This window comes from Hyperoodon ampullatus (genome assembly GCF_949752795.1).
Source record: "Hyperoodon ampullatus genome assembly, chromosome: 10".
Taxonomy (NCBI): Eukaryota; Metazoa; Chordata; class Mammalia; order Artiodactyla; family Ziphiidae; genus Hyperoodon; species Hyperoodon ampullatus.
The window spans coordinates 52,337,993-52,360,312 of NC_136923.1; the positions used below are offsets into that span (position 1 = coordinate 52,337,993).

General features: G+C 37.0%; 1 protein-coding gene across 11 annotated transcripts in view; it reads left to right on the top strand.

Annotated features, from left to right (window-relative positions):
* The window catches only part of CLASP2 (cytoplasmic linker associated protein 2), a gene marked incomplete at both ends in the record, with an annotated part of 179,389 nt that overhangs the window by 19,489 nt on the left and 137,580 nt on the right, over positions 1-22,320 (top strand). For all 11 annotated transcript variants that reach the window (XM_079712231.1, XM_079712234.1, XM_079712222.1 and 8 more), the window contains 5 exons: positions 1,738-1,841; positions 3,942-4,033; positions 5,241-5,316; positions 6,870-6,967; positions 13,259-13,329. In XM_079712231.1, the coding sequence (XP_079568357.1) occupies positions 1,738-1,841; positions 3,942-4,033; positions 5,241-5,316; positions 6,870-6,967; positions 13,259-13,329 (441 nt within the window). The remainder of the gene's footprint in view (positions 1-1,737; positions 1,842-3,941; positions 4,034-5,240; positions 5,317-6,869; positions 6,968-13,258; positions 13,330-22,320) is intronic.

The following is a 22,320-nucleotide window of genomic DNA, read 5'->3' on the forward strand; positions in this document are numbered from 1 at the left end:
TAAACTCTACCTCTCAGGAATGAAGTGTCTATTTTTTTTTTCATTATTGTTATGTGGTTGTTAATACACACACACACACACACACACACACACACACACACACACACACACACAAAACACCTCAGTCACAAATAAATGGAAGTAGTTATGACTGTAGCCTAACACTGTGTAGATTCCTTAAATCCTGATTTCACTACTTGCTACTTGTGTGACCTTGGTCAAAGTATTTAATCCCTCTGGGCCTTCTCTATCAAACGGGCCTACTCTGTTTCATAGGATTGTTATGAGGATTAAGTGAGATAATTCAGTGCTTAGTACATAATAATATCTAACATTTACTAGTGTTTAGTATTGTCTTCTGTCAGAAGCTATCAGAATGAGTCCCACAATAGCCAATCCTGTAGATATGGGTGAATTTCTCTAGTGTTAACAATGCATCTAAGCAAAATGAGAAGGATTTATATTGTTTCAACTGACAGATACTTCAGTTGCCTCATGATTAGGCTTATGATTTTTATGATAAGGACTTTGTTTCTTACACAATCATTTCCTTGATTAAGCTTAGATTTTTGGATAATCTTTCCATTTTGTATGGTTGGCTTCTCACTGGAATCATTTTCTTCCAGAAGGATGTGTTCCTTCTTTCCTTAAATGTTGTTGATTATTATATCAGTTCTGATTGTTATGTTATAGACAATGTTAACTTTGCAGCATACATTTGCATTACATTACATACACATTTAATTATATGTGTCTATAAATAAACTAGAGACACATTGAATGCTTACCCAGTGTCCTTCACTCTCTGAGTTGTTTACATATATTTCAGTAATCTTCTGAGGTGAGTACTGCTGCACATATTTATGGGTTGAGGAGATAAAGACAAAAAGATTAAATAGTTTGGTCACACACCTAGTAATACTGCACTGAGTGGTAGTGGTAATTTAAGGGATTACAAAAAGATAATTTCGACTATGAGGTGTTTTTGCCCTATGGACTGACTTTAGAAACCATAACCTCAGTTCTAGCCCCGCTCCCGTTTCCTTCACTCCACACCCAATAGATGTTATTTCTTTGTGGTGCTTTGTTGATTTATAGTTACAGCAACCTGTTTCATGAAAACTCTCTAAGAATGGACTCTAACCTGCCTTTCCTGCCTCCTTTCATGGAATAGTGTCAAAGTCTTGGACAGAGTAGAGAAAGACCTCAATCCCATGGACCCGTGCTTTATTTTTGTCATTTGAGTAATATGTTGTACATATAGAATAATACGTATCAAGCATGTACAATTTAAAGAATAACTATAAAACCAACACCTGCCTGTGCTCAGGGCAAAGAACTAGAGCTCTGCCAGTTCCTTATGTGCTCCCTCTGCATTTCCTGATGACACCTCCCACCCTCTACCAAAGATGACTGCTGTCATGACCTTTGGGATAATCGCTCCCTTGTTGGTCTGTAGAGCTTAACCATCTATATGTATCTCTAAACAGAATAATATTAAGTTTTGCCTGTTTTTTGAACATTATTATTATAAGTGGATGTCATACTGTATGTATTCTTTTGAAACTTGCTTCTCATTTATTTTTGATTGTACTCATGAGTAAAGAACTTGAAACAATTTGCTTACCTCATAACTTTTCATTTATGGAAATAATTGATGTTTGTAATTTTGTAAAATACAGTGTATAATGGAGATGAATTATAAATATTTATTCTTTTCCCCCTTAATTTCTCTAGTTATTGTAGCTTTAATAGACAGAATGGGAGATGCCAAAGACAAGGTTCGAGATGAAGCTCAGACTCTGATACTGAAGTTAATGGATCAAGTAGCACCACCGATGGTAGGCCTACATTTTGGGATTCAGATTTTGCTAATTAATGATTAAATAACAGTAAAGATAGATGGTAATCACTGCAAGTCAGTAAAACCCCAGGGACATAAAAGCTAAAATTTTAAACAGTAAATTATTGCTAATGCTTTAAAGAAGTTGAAATTTAAGATAAAGTGTCAATATTTAACTTTTTGACTTTTTGCTTTCCTTTTTCTTATTTTTCTATTCTTTAATGCTTTTTCAAAAAGCTAACTCATAGATTTAAGTGATTTGGCAATGTACTGATTATACTATTTGTTAGGATTTTCTGGTTTTTGCTACCTACAAATAATATAATGTTCAGTGAGAAAGCTTATTTTGAGAACTACTGAATGTTATATGAATTTCTGCAACTCTTACTGAAACAAGGAGAAAATTTCTTATTTTAACAGGTGGTTACTAATTATATAAGGCATATATTAGATGACGGTGACCTGTGTTTTTTGAATATGGTAGAAAAAAATTGCCCTTACAGACATATTTTGAAAGAGGAGTAAAAATAAATTGACACGTAAACAGAGATTTAAAGAGTAGCTCATGTCGGGGGCTTCCCTGGTGGCTCAGTGGTTGAGAATCTGCCTGCCAAGGCAGGGGACACGGGTTCGAGCCCTGGTCCAGGAAGATCCCACATGCCGCGAAGCACCTAAGCCCATGCGCCACAACTACTGAGCCCATGTGCCACAACTACTGAGCTCATGTGCCACAACTACTGAAGCCCGCATGCCTAGAGCCCGTGCTCCGCAACAAGAGAAACCACTGCAGTGAGAAGCCTGTGCACCATAACAAAGAGTAGCCCCCGCTCGCCACAACTAGAGAAAGCCCTTGTGCAGCAACGAAGACCCAGTGAAGCCAAAAATAAATAAATAAATTTATTTTTAAAAAAATAAAAGAGTAGCTCATATTAAGTGGGAAAAAAAAACAGAATTTATAAAATATAGTGATACTAAGTGTTGTCATTTAAAATACAGTTTAAGAATTGTATTACATATGTTTTATAAAAAATCCAAATAGTAGTGAAAGTAAACTTACTCAGACTTTTTATACCATAGAGTATAAAGATAAATATATAATCCTTATAATTTGATGGGTATCCTTTGACACTTGCTTAGCAGTTCAAATTTTAACTTGTTTTTGACATGCTTTTATTATGAGTGCTGTAAAGAGCATCCTTGTACATGTGTCTTTGGACATAAATGTAATTATAGAACAGAGTTCTAGAGACAGTGTTGCTGGATCAGGTTATTCACATTTAAGACTTTTTTGGTAAACTTCCAAGTTACCCTCCACAAAGTTTGGCAGAGGGAAATATTAGTAGAACTGAATATAGAGTCCAGGGAGAATAGAGTCCAGGAGTAGGGGTTTGTGTATATGTGTGAGAGTATGTGTGTATGTGTGTATGTACACAGTAATTTAGTAAATGGTAAGGGTGATGTTCCTTAAATGTGGAGAAAGGATTGATTGGGACAATTGGCTCTATGTTTAGAAAAACAAAGTTGAATTTCTTCTTATAACAAACCCATATAATTGTTTTAGATTGTTTGTATAGGTTTATGCGTTTTCAAAAAAAAAAAGATAGTGGGTAGTAATAGAATGATTATGTTTCTGTATTTGGATCCAGTGTTAAAATAAAAAAACCCCTGAATTATAAAATGCTGAAAAAGCCTGTTCCATGTGACAGTCTGTACTAGTTGCTAGGCAACATTGGACCTTTTAAATGCTTACAATACTACTAGGCTTATAATGGTAACATTGTTATTGAAGGTTTCTAAAGTTTAGAAGAAATTATATGTCCTTGGAAATTTTAAGGTTTTTAAATGTTGGACACAGTTTTTCTGAGAATAATTGAAATCTAAAGTGAAAGGTATAAAATAAAAATTAAAAATGTGATTAAGATATTTAAAAATGGGTGAGAGCAGCATCAGTGCAAATTTGGCTTAGAAAAACTTGTAGAGAAATCTGTGGGAAAATTTAGCTACCAATAAGGTTGGTGGTAAAGTTGGGAATAGATAAAAGGTTATAACATAAGTAATTTAATTTTTTGTTATACATGTTTACTTTTCTTTCAAATAGTACATTTGGGAACAGTTGGCTTCTGGTTTTAAGCACAAGAATTTTCGATCTCGAGAAGGCGTGTGTCTGTGTCTTATTGAAACATTAAACATGTAAGTTTTATGATTACTGGAGTATGTTTTTCATTTTTCTAAAAAAAAAGCAAAATCCATTTCACAAAGCTCAAGGAAAGCTATGGAAATAAATTTTAAATAGTTACTAATTTATCTCTGGCACCAGAGTTTTTCTACTTGATAGCTTTATCTGTTAATTTTTTTGTATGTATGTTGTTATCTTTCATGTTGTTAATTTAAAATTATTAGTCATTGATAAGAAGAGTTTCTTTTTTTCTCTTTAGTATGTTAATAGTTGCCACCCAAATAGATGGTCATATAACAAATACGCTGATATAACTTAGGATCTACCTCTGTTCTGGACCCAGTTTGGAAATTTTTTAAACTCAGTGGTATTTCAACAATTGTAGCCATTTTCCCCAGCCCCCTTTTGCCAGTTGGCCCTAGGTTTTCTAGAGCAGTGCAGGTGGTTACCAAAATCATAGACTGAATAAGACTCCCCCAGGTAACCAGACAGTGAAGCTGACAGCAGTGTGCAGAGCTCTGACAGCATAGATGCCACAGAGCTCAGAACTCCAGCCTGAAGAAATTGTAAACTAGGGCTTTTGTTCTCTTTCTGGATGATTTTTTCAAGTTCTGTGCAACAAGATAGGTAATATATAGTAGCTTTCAACTTTTTTTGTAGTGTTACTTCCTTTTCTCTAACTATACCTTCATTTTATTTTCTTTTACTCCTCTATGGTCCTTTCTGCCATCTAGAGCTTGTAAGTGCATTCAGTCTGCACAACTTTCATGGTTTTTGGCTGTCTTGTCATTTGCTTTCAACCCATGACCTCATCAAAATATTAATAAGCATAAATAAAGATCTTTTAATTTACTTATTGTACTGGAATGCAAATTTGTTTGAGACCCAGAGTCTAAAAAAACAGTATTTTAATGCAAAAGCTCAAATTTTCTAAGTGATTGATAGGTTGCTAGGTTTAAGAGTGCCATCGGTTGAACATTTTGCTCTGTTGGATCATGTGTTGACAGTTTTCATTGTCAGTCATGATTATTCAATTTTACATATCTCACATTGTTTAGAATTAGGTTTTGCTTGTGTCTCATATCCTTTATGTTTTAATGATGTGTGCCCATGCTCTCCACCGTATTTGTCTTATCGAGACAGTTAAAAGTATAAGGGTATTTTGTTTACTGTTTGATTAAAACCAAATTCTCTTTATTTTTTTTTTCAAATTATATTTAGTTTTGGGGCTCAGCCACTAGTCCTCAGCAAGTTGGTACCACATTTGTGTATCCTATTTGGAGATTCCAACAGTCAGGTAAAATTTTATCTACATTTAAACACTGACTAATTTTTTAGCCACCTCTTGTTTTCTAATGCTCTTATTCCATTTTTAAAAAGAAGAGAGAGGGTGGAGGGGAGTGGTAAAATCAAGATTCCACTTCATTTTTTTCTTTTAATGTCTACCACATTTAGTTTTTAAGAATACATTATATTCACAAACGTAGCTCAAGTTTGTTAGCTGTTTGGCTAGTATTAAGGATAGATGGGACTTAAAGGATAGTTCTTGAGTTTGAAAGATTGAGTAACAAAGAACCTGAATTTCCTTCTCTAGTCCTCCTATAAGCTAGTTGTGAGGGCAGATTGTCAGCTTCCTTTTCATTCCTGCATAACAACTTTTGCAACAGTCATAACCCTGTTTGTGCCAGTGGTATATCACTTGTTGGAAATTTCACTCCCTGAGCTTCAAATACTATAGGCATAATACAGGGGTGTGTTCTGGATCTTGTCCTTTGTGGTGGAGTTGAATCTTGGCTGTAACCCTTTTGGCACAGCTTGGGCATTTGGAATGACCCTGGATATTTCCTTGCTTTTAGGCCCTAGCTCCTCCTCTAGAGGTTTGTAGAGAGTTCTACTGTCTCTTCATTTGCCCTTCGACAGTGAGCTATGCAAAGGAACTAAAAGCTGTCTTCCACATTCCTGTCTTTAGGCCACATTTATTTTTTCTTTTAATTGTGGTAAAATATTCACAACATAAAATTTACCATTTCAGCCTTTCTTAAGTGTACAGTTCATTGGCAGTAAGTACACTGACATTGTTGTGCAGCCATCACCACCACCCATCTCCAGAACTTTTTCATCTTCCCAAGCTGAAGCTCTCTACCCATTAAACAATAACTCCTCATTTCCCCCAGTCCTTCAGCTCTTGGTGGCCACGTTTTACTTTCTCTCCAAATGAATTTGACTACTTATAAACGTGGAACCATACAATATTTGTCCTTTTGTATCTGGCATATTTCACTTAGCATAATGTCTTCACGGTTCATCCATGTTGTAGCATGTGTCAGAATTTCCTTCCATTCCTGTTTAAGGCTGAATAATATACCATTGTATGTATATACCACATCTTGTTTATCCATTCATCCATGGATAGACATTTGGGTTGTTTCCACCTTTTGGCTATTGTGAATAATGATGCTGTGAACATTGGTGTATAATTATATGTTTGTGTTCAGGCCACATTCTTAAAAGGCAGTTTTATTCTACAAAAATATGTTAACCACGATAATGATTTCTAGTCATATAGTTATTATCAGTTCTTTATACAATATTATTACAAATAGAAGATTTTTTAAAAGCCACATTTATTTACATGTTTCTTAGATTTCTGTAAAACTTTTACAAGGTTTCTCTAGAGGTTTCTTGGCAGGTCGTCTTGGTTTTTGTTAATGACCTGCCATAACCTCCCAGGGGTTTAGAGGCATTAAAACCAACTTGGAGCTTCAAGTTGGTCTGAATTTAATGTTACCTTGAGGTGAAGTATTTTATTTTTTCTCATGTAAGTTTTTAAAGTTCTGAATTATTTGGCAGGTTAGAGATGCTGCAATACTGGCTGTGGTGGAGATTTATAGACATGTGGGAGAGAAAGTGAGAGTGGACCTTTATAAGAGAGGAATTCCCCTTGCTAGGTAAGTCTTGCTAAATTTATTTTTTTGCCAGTGGTTTTAATTTCATGTGCTTATTTAAAATAGGTTCAATTTTCTGGAATGCTTTAATATTCAAAAGATATAAAAGGACATATAGGTTATTACTGTTTAAAAAATTCTTAAGATTCTATACTGTTCTAGACAGGATAGTATAATGAACCTCATGTACCTATTATCCATCTTCAATAACTAACTTGTGGACAGTTTTGTTTGTTACATCCTTACCTACTTACTCTTGTCCTGTATTATTTTCAAGCAAATCCAACTCATAACATTTCATCTGTAATTCAATATATATCTTTTTATTTTATTTTTTAATTTTTTTTCACTGAAGTATAGTTGATTTACAGTGTTTCAGGATTACAGCAAAGTGATTTAGTTTATATGCATATATATACATATATATAATCTTTTTCAGATTCTGTGCCATTATAGGTTATTACAAGATATTGAATATAATTCCCTGTGCTATACAGTAGGTCCTTTTTGTTATTCAATATATTTCTAAAGGGAAAAAAATTTTTTTTTCCCAATCACAACCACAATGCAATCATCACACCTTACATTTTTTTGCAAATAATTCTGTAATATCAAATATCCAGTTAGGGTTCAAATTTTCATAAATGTCATACTGTTTTTTTTTTTTTTTTTTTTTTGGTGGTATGTGGGCCTCTCACTGCTGTGGCCTCTCCCGTTGCGGAGCACAGGCTCCGGACGCGCAGGCTCAACGGCCATGGCTCACGGGCCCAGCCGCTCCGCGGCACGTGGGATCTTCCCAGACCGGGGCACGAACTCGTGTCCCCTGCATCGGCAGGCGGACCCCCAACCACTGCGCCACCAGGGAAGCCCCATACTGTTTTATAAATGTTGTATGTATATATTTTAACAGTTTATTTGAATCAGTATACAAATAAAGTCCAACAATTAGTTGATATGTATTACAAGCCTGTTTAAATCTTTGTGTACCCCCAAATACTTTTTTCCTTGTGTTTTATTTATTGAATAAGTTGGGTGGTTTACCCTGAAAGGTTTCCCATATCCTGGATATTACTAATTCTTTTCCTGTGGTGTGGTTTAATGTGTTCTTCTGTCTTTATATCCTGTAAGTTGGTAGTTGGATCTATAGGCTTGATCAGATTTTCGGTGGGGGGTGGCAGGAGGAGCAAGACTACTTCATAGGTGGTGGTGTGTTCTGTTTACATAAGTCTCTTCAGATCTGGCTGCCTCTCTTACCACGTAGATTATTTCCAGTATGAATTATTTTTTAGGTAATAAGGTCGTCTAAAAAATATACATTTTGTTTACTTATTTATTCATTGGCTTTCTACTTCCAGGGTTAACAAGAATTTTATTTGAATAAATTCTGTATCATTTTATGAAAGAAATGGTATTAATGTATATTGATATATTTTGTGAGTGTATGTATATATGTTACATTATATATTTTTAAATTTATATTGAGATTATGTTTTTTTAAGTATTTAGAATTTTTATTCAATTTTGACATTCATACAGAATAGTGCATAAATTGTAAGTATGCAGCTCTGTAAGTTATCACAAAGTGAATACACACACGTATCTCCCACACAGGTGAAGAAGTAGAACATTACAACATTCCAGAATCCTCCCCAAATCTTTCTTAATCCTTGTCTTTTCTCTCCTTCCCAGAAGTAATCATAATCCTGACTCTATCACCATACGTTAGTTTTGCCTCTGCTTGAATTTTATATAAATGGAATCATATAGTGTATACTTTTTGTGTCTTGCTTCTTTCAGTTAACGTTATCTCTTTAAGATTCATTTGGGTTGCTGGATCCAGCTATAGTTGTTCATTTTCATTGCCTTATAGTTCTCCTTTGTATGAGTAGGTCATACTTTATGAATGCATACTGTTGATGGACTTCTGAGTTGTTTTCATTTTGTAGCATTTATGAATTAATGTTGTTAGAAACATTCTTATGCATGCCTTTTGGTATACTTATGTATTTGTTCTCTTGGAATATATTTGAATGGAATTGCTGGGCCATAGGGTATGTTTACCTTTAGTTGATATTCACAGACAGTTTTCCAGAGTGTTTGGAATATTGGATGATTTCATTTATATGAAATGGCCAGATATGGCAAATCTATAGAAAGGAAGTTAGATTAATGGTTGTGTAGGACTGAGGAAATTGGGAGGAATGGGGAGTGACTGCTAATGAGTACAGGGTTGTTTTTTGGGACGATGATGACATTCTGAAATTGATTGTGTACATCTCTGGCTTTATATTAAAAACCATTGAATTGTGCACTTTAAAGGGGTGAATTATATGGTATGAGTTTTATCTCAATAATTGGCTGTTATAAAAAAAGATAAGTTCTGAGATACCTAATTAACTCTTTCAAATTGTACTTGTGATTTATTATTATGACTCTAAACTTAAATATGGACTTTGGATAAAGTTGCTTTTCCAATTTTATCCTAGTGCTTTACTGTTCTCTATCCTTATCCTGAATCAGAACCTTCCAGGGCTTTACAGGCCTCTATTGTTTGGCCTCCTAAGTTGTGTTTTGGATATTCCAGCCTCTGTTGTATTTGCCTTCTGTTGAATTTCCTAAATTCTTTTTCTTCCTGAATTACTTAAAAGATCCCAGTCTGTTCTTTCTACTCTTACATTGTTCCTTTCTCCCTTTTCCATCAGATTATATGTGTAATGATCCTCCATTATGAATAAGCTTGTTTTTCTAAATAGCTGTATTATTATTTTATAATAGCTTTTTATTTCTTTTTCCTTTCTTTTTCCCTGTTACTGTTATATTTGCCTGATCTTTCAGTTGACCCCTCTTCCCATTAAAGCTGCCTGTGTCTGCATTCCTTGCTGTATATTTTATCTGTCCCACCTCAATTCCTTACCAACCCTCTTTTCTCCAGAGCTTCCAGCCCTGAGTTTCCTACTCCCTTTTTGCTACTGAATAGCTGAGTGTTAATTTCATGCTTCTTAACATCTTGTTCTGCCTTTTTCCCAGAGAGCTTTCCTAAATCCTCTCCTTTCTGTTTCTGGGCTGTCTGGTCTTCATTCTGAAGTCCCATCTTCCAATTCCAGTTTTCTCTCCCCTGTCTCATCTTGTCCATCTTGTCTCTGGGCAGCCTGTCTAGTGTCTGCTCAATTCTCTGGAAGGTAACTACTTTGTAGGATGAAGGGACCTGTGTCTTTTGACTAAAGTGCTTTCAGATGTGTGAATATTTGTTGAATTTAATGGGGGTAAGAGCTGAGGTTAAGGTTTAGAAATCCCATTATAATGAATTTCTAGAAGGTTTTCAACTAAAAAAAATTTTTTTAGACCAAACAGTATTTTCATCCTCTATTTACAAGTAAAAAATGACAGGATGTGGACCAAGGCTTAGTTAGGTTCAAGAAGTGAAATCATGACAGAACCATTGATGTGAGAAAAACATTTGGCAATTAAAGACTGAACCCAAATCTCTAAGTCATAATTTAAGAATCATAGTGGGACTTACCTGGTGGCACAGTGGTTAAGAATCCGCCTGCCACTGCAGGGGACACAGGTTCGAGCCCTGGTCCAGGAAGATCCCACATGCCACGGAGCAACAAATCCCGCGTGCCACAACTGCTGAAGCCTGCGCGCCTAGAGCCCATGCTCCACAACAAGGGAAGCCACTGCAATGAGAAGCCTGTGCACCGCAACGAAGAGTAGCCCCAGCTTGCCGCAACTAGAGAAAGCCCGCGTGCAGCAACAAAGACCTAATGCAGCCATAAATAAATAAATAAATTTAAGAAAAAAGAATAAATCATAGCATGATATAACATTGGAAAGTAAAAATTAGTGCTGTCAGCATGATCCCATGATCATGGTCTGAAAAAAATTTATATATAAATATAAAACATCGGAAAGCATGCAGTTAAATAAGTTCTCTGGATGATAGGATTGTGGCTTTTTTCTTTGTTCCTATTTATATTTCCTAGTTTTCTTCTATAATGAGTATACATTGCTTTTGTAATAAGAAACACTTTTTTTAAAAAAGTGATAGTAGAAGTGTATTATTCTGAATATAAAATCAGAAGTGCTAATAGAATTGCTGTTGAATTAAAATAGGTTAACAGGAAAAACATCAGATTATCAGTCATATCAGCATCACTTTAATTTCTGACATATTTCATTGTTTTTATATTTGCCTTAAGTTTCCTTAGCATGATTTTTTTTTTTTTTTTTTTTTTTGCGGTACGTGGGCCTCTCACTGTTGTGGCCTCTCCCGTTGCGGAGCACAGGCTCCGGACGCGCAGGCTCAGCGGCCATGGCTCACGGGCCCAGCCGCTCCGCGGCATGTGGGATCCTCCCGGACCAGTGCACGAACCTGTGTCCCCTGTGTCAGCAGGCGGACTCTCAACCACTGCGCCACCAGAGAAGCCCTCCTTAGCATGATTTTTATGTACTTTTTAAAAATGTCTTGGTTACTGAGTAGATTCATTATAAGGTTAGAACTAAAGTATTGGGTTGGCCAAAAAGTGCCTTCGGTTTTTAAGTAAAAATAAAAGACACATTTTTCATTTTCACCAAGAACTTTATTGAACAGCGTACTCACTCTTTTGTTCCACTACCTTCTGCCATTTTTCAGGCAACTTCATAATTCCGTCTTGCCAAAACTTTTTATCTTTTTGAGCAAAGAACTGTTCCAGGTGCCTTTTACAGTCTTCCAGGGAGTGGAAATTTTTTCCATTAAGAGAATTTTGTAAAGACCTAAATAAATGGAAATCCAAAGATGCAATGTCTGGTGAACACGGCGGATGAGTCAGAACTTCCCAGCCAAGTTTTAACAGTTTTTGCCTGGTCATCAAAGAAACATGCGGTCTTGTGTTACCCTGATGGAAGACCATGGGTTTTCTTTTGTCGCTTTTCGTCGAGTGCTGCTTTCAGTTGGTCTAATTGGGAGCAGTACTCGTTGGAATTAATCGTTTGGTTTTCTGGAAGGAGCTCATAATAGAAGACTCCCTTCCAGTCCCACCATATACACAGCATCACCTTCTTTGGATGAAGACCGGCCTTTGGTGTGGTTGGTGGTGGTTCATTTTACTTGTCCACGATCTCTTCCATTCCACATTATTGTACAGTATCCACTTGCCATCGCCCATCACAATTTGTTTTAAAAATGCAACGTTTTCATTACGTTTAAATAGAGAATCGCATGCAGAAATACGGTCAAGAAGGTTTTTTTCGCTTAACTCATGTGAAACGCAGACATCAAAGTGATTAACATAATCAAACTGGTACAAATGATTTTCAGTGCCTGATTTGGATATTTTCAGTATGTCGGCTATCTCCTGTGTTGAGAACAATGTTGATTGGTCTCAATTAATGTCTCGATTTGATCGCTGTCAACTTCAACTGGTCTGCCTGACCGTGGAGCATAGTTCAGCAAGAAATCTCCCGCATGAAACTTCGCAAACCACTTTTGACACGTTCGATCAGTCACAGCACCTTCTCTATACACTGCCCAAATCTTTTTTTTTGCATTTCGGTTGCGTTTTTACCTTTCTTGAAATAATAAAGCATAATATGCCAAAAATGTTGCTTTTCTTTCTTCCATCTTCAATGTTAAAATGGCTACACAAAAATTCACCAATTTTGATGTCTTTTTTTAAATGCACTCTGGTATGACAGCTGTCACATACAGTCTAACAAAATTGTTTCAAATGAAGTTAAAGACAACTGAGTGCTACTAGAGCCATCGTATGGAAAAAACCAAATGAACTTTTTGGCCAACCCAATATTTTTGATGGGTTTGGGGAAATAATTTTATGATGAAAGTATGAAACTGCTTTGTGTGAAAGTTATCTTTTTTTAAAAATTGAGGTATAGTTGGTGGTACAATATTATATAAGTTTCGGGGGTACAACATAGTGATTCACAATTTTTAAAGGTTATATTCCATTTATGGTTATTATAAAATATTGTCTATATTCCCTGTGTTGTACTATATATCCCTGTAGCTTATTTATTTTATACATCGTAAACCCCTACCCTTGAAGGTTACCTTTTCACAAATATACCTGCGAGTGTGTAGAGTGCTACCTGTATTTGACTGCTTTGCTCTACTGAAGAGATGCATTTTGTGTCTGCTTTCAGTGAGTTAATTGTAAAAGAGTTAATTGTAAAAGAGAGTCGTGTAGAGCTAACTGAATCCTTGGAATTTTTTTTCCTCAGGGAGATGGTGAAGGAAATTGTTTCTAATTAAAACTGTATGTAAAACAAATAAAATTTATTCTTTATTCCCAGATTAGAAATGATACTTGGCAAATTTGATGAAGTGCAAAATTCAAGTGGTATGATTTTGAATGCCTGCAAAGGTAAGAATAATTAAGTTATTCCAGTTCTCAAACATTTCTAAGATTATTTAGCAAAGTTTTAGACTCTAAAATATGTCTTCAAGTCAACTATTATATCACTGATTCAGCAGATTTGACTTTGTGGCTTAAAACTTGTTTAGGATAACAAAGTCTTTACATCCTGCTGATCATTACCTATCCTCTGATTCTTTTGGAGTAAGTGAAAATTTAATAATGGGTTAATTGTGTAAAATGATACTGTTCTTTTGCCTTATATTTGGTATCTTCTGAGTTGAAGATATGATGACCCTCTTGCCTTCTATGTTCCGTGCACAAAATGTGTTTTTTACTCCCAGAGTAATTGTGGTTTTTTAAAATTAATTAATTAATTACTTTATTTATTTATTTTTTTTTTTTTTGCGGTACACGGGCCTCTCACTGTTGTGGCCTCTCCCGTTGCGGAGCACAGGCTCCGGACACACAGGCTCAGCGGCCATGGCTCACGGGCCCAGCCGCTCCGCGGCATGTGGGATCTTCCCGGACTGGGGCACAAACCCGTGTCCCCTGCATCGGCAGGCAGACTCTCAACCACTGCGCCACCAGGGAAGCCCAGTTTATTTTTTTAATTGAAGTGTAGTTGATTTACAGTGTTGCGTTAATTTCTGCTGTATAGCACAGTGACTCAGTATATACATATGTGCTTTTTTTTTTTTTTTTTTTTGGCTGCGTTGGGTCTTTGTTGCTGCACACAGGCTTTCTCTAATTGTGTTGAGCGGGGGCTACTCTTCACTGTGGTGCACGGGCTTCTTATTGCGGTGGCTTCTCTTGTTGCGGAGCACAGGCTCTAGGCGCACGGGCTTCAGTAGTTGTGGCACGTGAGCTCAGTAGTTGTGGCTCACGGGCTTTAGAGCACAGGCTCAGTAGTTGTGGTGCACGGGCTTAGTTGCTCCGCGGCATGTGGGATCTTCCCGGACCAGGGCTCGAACCCGTGTCCCCTGCATTGGCAGGCGGATTCTTAACCACTGAGCCACCAGGGAAGTCCTCTTCATTCTTTTTTATTTTCTTTTGCATGATAGTTTATCCCAGGATATTGAATATAGTTCCCTGTGCTATACAGTAGGACCTTGTTGTTTATTCATTCTGTATATAATAGTTTTCATCTACTAACCCCAAATTCCCAATCCATCCCTTCCCCACCTCCCCTCCCCCTTTATAACCACAAGTCTATTCTCTCTGTCTGTGAGTCTGTTTCTGTTTCATAGATAGGTTCATTTGTGCTGTATTTTAGATTCCACATATAAGTGATATTATATGGTATTTGTCTTTCTCTTTCTGACTTCACTTAGTATGATAAGCTATAGTTGCATCCATGTTGCTGCAAATGGCATTATTTCGTTCTTTTTTATGGCTGAGTAGTATTCCATTGTATATATGTACCACATCTTCTTTATCCATTCACCTGTCAATGGACATTCAGGTTGTTTTCATTGTAGACTTTTTAATGATGGCCATTTTGACTGTTGTGAGGTGGTACCTCATTGTAGTTTTGATTTGCATTTCTCTAATAATTAGTGACGTTGAGCATCTTTTCATGTGCCTCATGGCCATCTGTATTGTGTGTCTTCTTTAGAGAAATATCTGTTTAGGTTTTCTGCCCATTTTTCGATTGGGTTGTTTTTTTTGTTTTTGTTGAGTTGTATGAGCTGTTTGTATATTTTGGAAATTAAGCCCTTGTTGGTTGCATCATTTGCAATTATTTTCTCCCATTCCATATGGTGTCTTTTTCTGTGTGTGTGTGTGTGTTTTTTTAATGGTTTCCTTTGCTGTGCCAAAGCTTGTAAGTTTGATTAGGTCCCATTTGTTTATTTTTGTTTTTATTTCTATTGCCTTGGGAGACTGACCTAAGAAAACATTGGTATGATTTATGTCAGAGAATATTTTGCCTATGATCCCACAGTAGTTGTTTTAGTTAGATGCTTTTAGTAGAAATTGTAGGGTTGATTACTCTGTTACACCTATGTGTAGGGTATCAGTGATCATACTAGTGAAGAGACACAGACATAGGAACTCTACCAGTGTAATCATTTTTGGCTTCTAAATTAGAATGAGACCAAATTGGAAATCAAGGAGGTTTTGAGTTGGTATCTGGCATTTATTTGATTTTGTGGTTGCTCTTCTTTTTGTAAGGTTGCTAAATTGTGTTTGGTCTTATTGGGTAGCATTTACCTTCAATCCTTAAGTATTAATTAACCATACATGTGAAGAATATATTCTATTTCCAAAGATAGTATAGGTGGTTTTTCTACCTGGGAAAGTAGGTTCATATTAAAGATAGTATGCTTAGCTTAGTAATGTGCATGATGTTGGAGAAAAAATTTGGTGTATGAGTTGTTATAGTCAAATAATAGGAAAGCTAGTTACTAATATAATTTGGTTCTCTTTTGCTGGATAAACCAAGACCAAGCCTTGTTGTATTGCAGGAAGGCAGATGGAGTGAGAGAATTTAGTGTTAAAAAGATTGTGTCTACCCTAATCTAAACTTAGTTACAGAAGCATAAATTAACTTCAGCACTACCAATCCTCACCCTGATTGCCAGCTGTTTCTCACTCCTCTTCTCTAAATAGAAGGTGTTTTAAGTACCTTGTCCTTATTTTTCCAGCCGTTACCACTGTCCATTTCCATAGAAACCAGAAACAGCAAGAAGATGGAGAATTGTTAAAATTCCTTGAATTAAGATTGTGTGTTTTCACATCATTTACACTACATACTCATTTATGTATTCCAGACTATGTAGTTACAGCCCTATGAAGAAAAGTATAATGCATACTAAAAATTTAAGATGTTTATTATTTGGATATGGTTTATTTTGAAAGTATTGGCCTTCTTGTATTTTGTGAGGTTATTTCTGTTACCTTCAAAATAGAAGATTTTTTTGTTTCCTATTCTTTTAGCTCCCATTTCTTTTTCTTTTCATTATCTCTCCACAAACAGGGACGTTTGGGGTTAATATCTGGCATTTATTTCTCTTGGAGAGAGTTTTCAGAAACCTTTCTGTTTTGGAGATTATAATCTGAATATTGCAAGTACAGTCAAATGTGAACGTTAAAGTCTATAATATACTTATTGGTGTGTGAAAATTGGTCATGATGATTTTGATGACAGTATTAAGCTGTCATTGAAAAATACTTTAATGGCTCTGTTAATAAGGGATGAGACTAGAAAAGGAAAGTCGTCCATTTACCATGTTGGTAGGTCCCAGGGCCCAAGCCTCTTTTTCCCCTTGTCTTTATTCTCTTTCAGTGATTTAATCCAGCCCAAAAGCTTCAAATGATAACTATTTGCTGATGACTCCTAAATATGTAGTTCTAGCCCTCATTTATCTCTCTGTGCTCTCGATCTGGGAGCCTGTGGCCTCGACAACATTTCCATTTGGATGTCTAAGAGACATCTCAGGCTTAACAGGTCCAAAAGTTAAAGCCTGTTGTCTCTTCCTTTCCCTCAAAACTGTTCTTCCCCCAGTTTACCCATTTCAGTCAGTGGCACCATCATCAGCTCAGGCTAGGAAATTTCCTGATTAGAATTAGTTAGCGTTGGTCTCCCATCCTACCTAGTCATTTTTGCCTCTGAAATTCTAATATATGCCAAATTTGCTTATTTTTTTCCATCTCCACTGCTAAAACCCTACTCTAAGTATCCTTTAGCTTTTTTTTTTCTTTCCTTTTTTTGAGGTACGCGGGCCTCTCACTGTTGCCCCCACCCCGTTGCAGAGCACAGGCTCCACAGATTAATTTTTTAATAAAGATGTATTACTTTATCAATAAAAATCCAATAAAAGTATTTCCATTTTAAAGAAGAGAATATGCAAGAAGGTTACCCTCTGAGCTTTATGAGGTTGTTACTTTTTTTTTTTTTTTTGCGGTACGCGGGCCTCTCACTGTTGTGGCCTCTCCCGTTGCGGAGCACAGGCTCCGGACGCGCAGGCTCAGCGGCCATGGCTCACGGGCCCAGCCGCTCCGCGGCATGTGAGATCTTCCCGGACCGGGGCACGAACCCGTGTCCCCTGCATCGGCAGGCGGACTCTCAAGCACTGCGCCACCAGGGAAGCCCGAAATTAACTTAAATTATTCCTTAAAATCATTGCTGCTAAGTGAAAAGCCATTAAATGAAAAAGTTATTTCTTAATTTTTCCTAACTAACATTATGTTATGTTTCATCCCAACCCAAGATGCTTGAATAATTTTCACAGGTAGAAAAATACATCAATTGAGCACTGCAAACAAATTTTTATAACTAGCAATTGGAAGGCAAATAAATAGTTTATACCTAAAATAATGTAATGTAATGTAATTCGACTCCTTTTTTATTTCTGCACAATTTTTCCCCACATAATTTTCAGTCCCTTTTGGCTCATTGTTATTGTGCACTGAAACTAAAACTTGAAAATAAAGTTATAGACCAGGAAAACATTTAGGACAAAATAAAGGCTCATCATGGAAACTTGTGGAAATAGTTCATGCACACAACAGATTGAAGAGCTATTAAAGATACCACCTCTTTTCTCTCTTACTTGGTGTACATATGCAAAGTAAATTATTGTGAGTTCACCCAAACATGGCATTCTATTTGCATTTGTTTCATCTGATATTCTGTGACTAGAAACTATTATGGTAAGTAAAAATTTTTAGTGTGTCTTTGCCTGAAACCATAATAATGAAATATCACACTTCTTATATTCATTGAGGGTGTTTGGGGATGAAAAAATCATTTTACTAAATACAGACACAAACAAAAATGCAGAGGATTTGTTGTAAAGGTGGTATAACTTTTTAAGAGCCACTGCAGTTAAAAGTTATCATCTACACAGTCATTAAGTGAAGTAAACGGGGTATGGAGATGTGAAGTAACTCAGTGATGCCACTTTAGATAGAATAGTGGGGCAAGTGTCTCTCAGAGTTGACATATTTGAATTGAGACTTGATAAAGGAAAATGAGCTAGTTATTGGATACATGGTAGGAAAAATGCTTTGGGCAGAGAAAATGTGACCATAAAGGCCCAGAGGTGGAAAAGGTCTTAGTGTATTTGAAGAAAGGAAGGGAGGCCAGGGCTGACTGGAGCCTAGTGAGGCTAGGGCTCTGTTGGAAGGAACACCGTGTATGAGAGAAATTGGAAAAGTAAGCAGGAACCATTATATGAGGGTCTTGTAGGCCTTGGGAAGAGTTTGGTAGACTTCTGGGAGTAGGAAGGGTTTTAGGCTGGAGAGGCATGTGGTAAGTGAGAGTGACATGGCCCAACACTATCTTACATACCTTTATTGTTTGGAAAAATTGTCTGTTTCTTTATTTCCTCTTCCTTCTGCCTCTTTTCCCCTTATGCATGTCTTGATACATAACTTTACATCTCATGCTTTTGTCTCTGATTTCTTTCATGATTGCCATATCTACACTTCTAAGTTTTTTGTTTGTTTGTTTGTTTGTTTTTTGGTGGTACGCGGGCCTCTCACTGCTGCGGCCGGCCTCTCCCGTTGCGGAGCACAGGCTCTGGACGCGCAGGCTCAGCGGCCATGGCTCACGGGCCCAGCCGCTCCGTGGCATGTGGGATCCTCCTAGACTGGGGCACGAACCCATGTCCCCTGCATTGGCAGGCGGACTCTCAACCACTGCACCACCAGGGAAGCCCAACGCTTTTAAGTTTTGATTGAACTCTTTGACTTGATTTTCTAGAGCATTAGTTCACCACATTCAAGAACACAAAGTAAATTCTATTATCAGAGATTTGAGCATGTCATTTAATTTGGGAATAGTGAGAAATGCATGGCATTTTTTTTTTTTTTTTGTCGAGGGTTTTTCAAGCCTGACTTTAATTCTTGTATTACGAGAGTAATACAAGAGTAAGTTAGGCAGAATCCTTAAGTGCAGTGGAATTTAGCTCTGCTATTAGAAGGAAACTGGATTTAAAATTAATCAAATCATGGCTGAAAGAAGGCAACACCAGCCCTGTAGGAAGGAAAAGACTGAAAGTTGCAGGACCCCCTGTGATTATGGCAGGGTCTGGTGTTTTCTAGTCAGGCTCCTATGCTAACTGAGATACAAACACGGACGTGTTGGTGGCTGTGACTGCAAGTCTTTTTCTTTTTCACTGAAAAAACTATACGTAATTCTGATTTGTCAAGTGTGTATAGGACCTAATGCAGTCTTGGCATGTAATCATTGTAAAATATTTCCCAGCTTCTCTCTTTGAAAACAGTTGCTAGGAAAAGCATTGTTTTAGGAGGCTGGCAATAAACTAAACCACAGAAAGTAGGCTTTGAAATTACCTTGATATTTGGCAAAAGAGGTAATGAGGTAACTTGCAGTCTAGTTTATAACATACCCTTTGGTGAAAAGCAAAGCAGCCCTTTTCTTAGGTTGATTTAAAAATGTATCTGTTTGTGACCATGAGCTCCAGGCCCTTCTTGGAGCTTGACAATGTGCTGATGGTTGTGCAGCTTGGATGGAGGGTGCTCCGTGTCCCTGCAGCTGCGCACTGGCCAGGTTCTGTCTCCTCCACCAGAAGCAAGCTTTGTTCCGTGTGGCCCTGCCGTCTGCATACAGAGCAGCCTTTGATGGGCTGCCTTTGACGTGATTTGTTTACGGCAGCCAGAAATGCTTCCTGCATAATGAGAGCAGTTAATCATGGAAACTGGGCTCTTCCTGTTTGTGCACTTCTAGCAGTCTTCTGTTGTAAATATTAAAAGGTAACGGCAAAAGGATGAAAACCTTTTAAAAAGGCACAAATCAGTTAATTCATCAGATCATGTGATTGCTACTGATTACATGGATATCTTTAGGGAAGCAGAAAATGATTGCTGAACACATGCCTTGTGTTTTGATGATTGCATTAAAAGTCCCCCAGTGGGATGGCATTTATTGGCTCCCAGAGCTTTTCTGACATTAAATTTCAGGCAGCCAGCACAAGGAGAAACACCGTAACGTATATCTAACCTCATATGTGCAGTTAAAGAATAATCTTGATCAAGCTCTCTAGGCTTTGCTAAATAGATGAGGGCTTTCAGCAAGACCCCAGACTTTTATTTTGAAGTGGAGTAGCAGCTGTTGGCTATTGCGGTGCAGAGCTGCAGCGGCCTGGGTCACACAGAGCTCCGGGTGTCTGCAGGCTGCAGGCCGAGCCCAGTGGCGCAGGCACCGAGCTGCATTTATTTGCTGTGCTGTTTGACCTGTTGGTTTGAGAGAGCTCCCTGGACCATCTGAATGGCTATGGGAGATGGTGAGTAAGATTTATTTTTCTTTTTTTTGCTTGTGCTATACACTTCCTTTTAAAGTGACAGTCATCTGCTGTGTAAGAAATATATTTCTCCCAAAGAACGAAGGACACTTTGTGTGTGTGTGTGTATACACACACACACTCGTATGTTCATGTGTGCACGTGTGTGCGTACTTGTCATTTGGTATCTTTTTCTGCTTGATATGTCTGTATGGGATCGGGCAAATACAAGATGACAGTTTATCTTGCAACCCAAACAAACCCTCTGTCTTTGGTGGTGGATATAAAGGGATGTTGGAAGAAACATGGAATAATGTAAAAGCTTTGAAGAGAGAACATGGCCTTTGGAAGAATGACAGATTTGGCAGGAAGGTTTAGTTAGCTGGCTTGATATCTTTCCTGTTGTATTTGACAACAAGTAGAATTCTGTGGTGATAAAGTATATAAAGAAGCAAAATGGCTTGCCATGGGCACTGTTTCAATTGATATGCTTGTGATTTGTCAATGTCCCTAGTAAATAGTTCTCTAGAAAATATTTAGTCTTTTACAAATTCTATACAGGTATAATTTGATCAAAAATTGATTTTACCAGTGTTTTATTGTGATAAGAGTAATTTAAAAAACATATATAGCGCTGTATAGTTTTCCAAAGCACTTGAATATATTTATTGTACATTAACTCCTAAGGTACAAATAACTGTGAAGCGTACAGAGTATTTGGGTATTTCCATTTCACAGATTGGAAAACTAAGGCTTGTTGAGATTATAAGTCCCAGATCCAGGCACAAAGCAAACCAGAATCAAATCTGGAGCCTCAAATGTGCATTCAGTATTGTCCTTCATAACACTTAATACTTGAGCATTTTTTTTCATTATTAAACATTTTGTTAAGATGCTTAGAGGTATACTTTATAATTACATCAACACCAGAGATGTGTAAGAAGGGGAATTTGAGGTTACTTCAAAAATGTTTTGTGTATTTTTCACTACGTTCTTTAGGAAGACTGGTCTGTATTTGGGAGTTTTAACTCTTAACAGTTTCAGCCTCCTTTTATGACTGTATAATAACTTCTCTCTAAGGAGTTTGTCCCCTTGGGATGATGAGGAATAGGGTGCAAACTTATCAAAAGGATGATATTGGTAAACAGTCATTTAAACTTTTATACACATGTTAATGGAAATATGATACTAAATCTGGTTTTGCATATTGTTATAGTTTATCCCAAGAATTTACATAAATGTTTTATATGTCCTTATAGAAATAAATAACAATATAAACTTCCAATTTTTAAGGCAAAAGCCATCAAAGTTAACAAATTAAGTTCTCATATACTTAATGGCATTGCCAAGTTTGTTTGTTTGATTGTTATTTCTAAACCTTAATTTACAAGCAACTCTAAATATTGCATTTGATTTGGGTTGTATCCAGATTTTATTTCTTTTTTAAGCATTATAAGTTCAATGGCTATCAATGTATATTTATTTAATTTTTCTTTTTTCAAGTAATACTGAATACATTCAGACTGTTCAGGAATGCACTGATTTTTAAAAAATCAAAGTAACAACCTCATAGGGGCTTCCCTGGTGGCGCAGTGGTTGAGAGTCCGCCTGCCGATGCAGGGGACACGGGTTCGTGCCCCGGTCCAGGAAGATCCCGCATGCCGTGGAGCGGCTGGGCCCGTGAGCCATGGCCGCTGGGCCTGCGCGTCCGGAGCCTGTGCTCCGCAATGGGAGAGGCCGCAACAGTGAG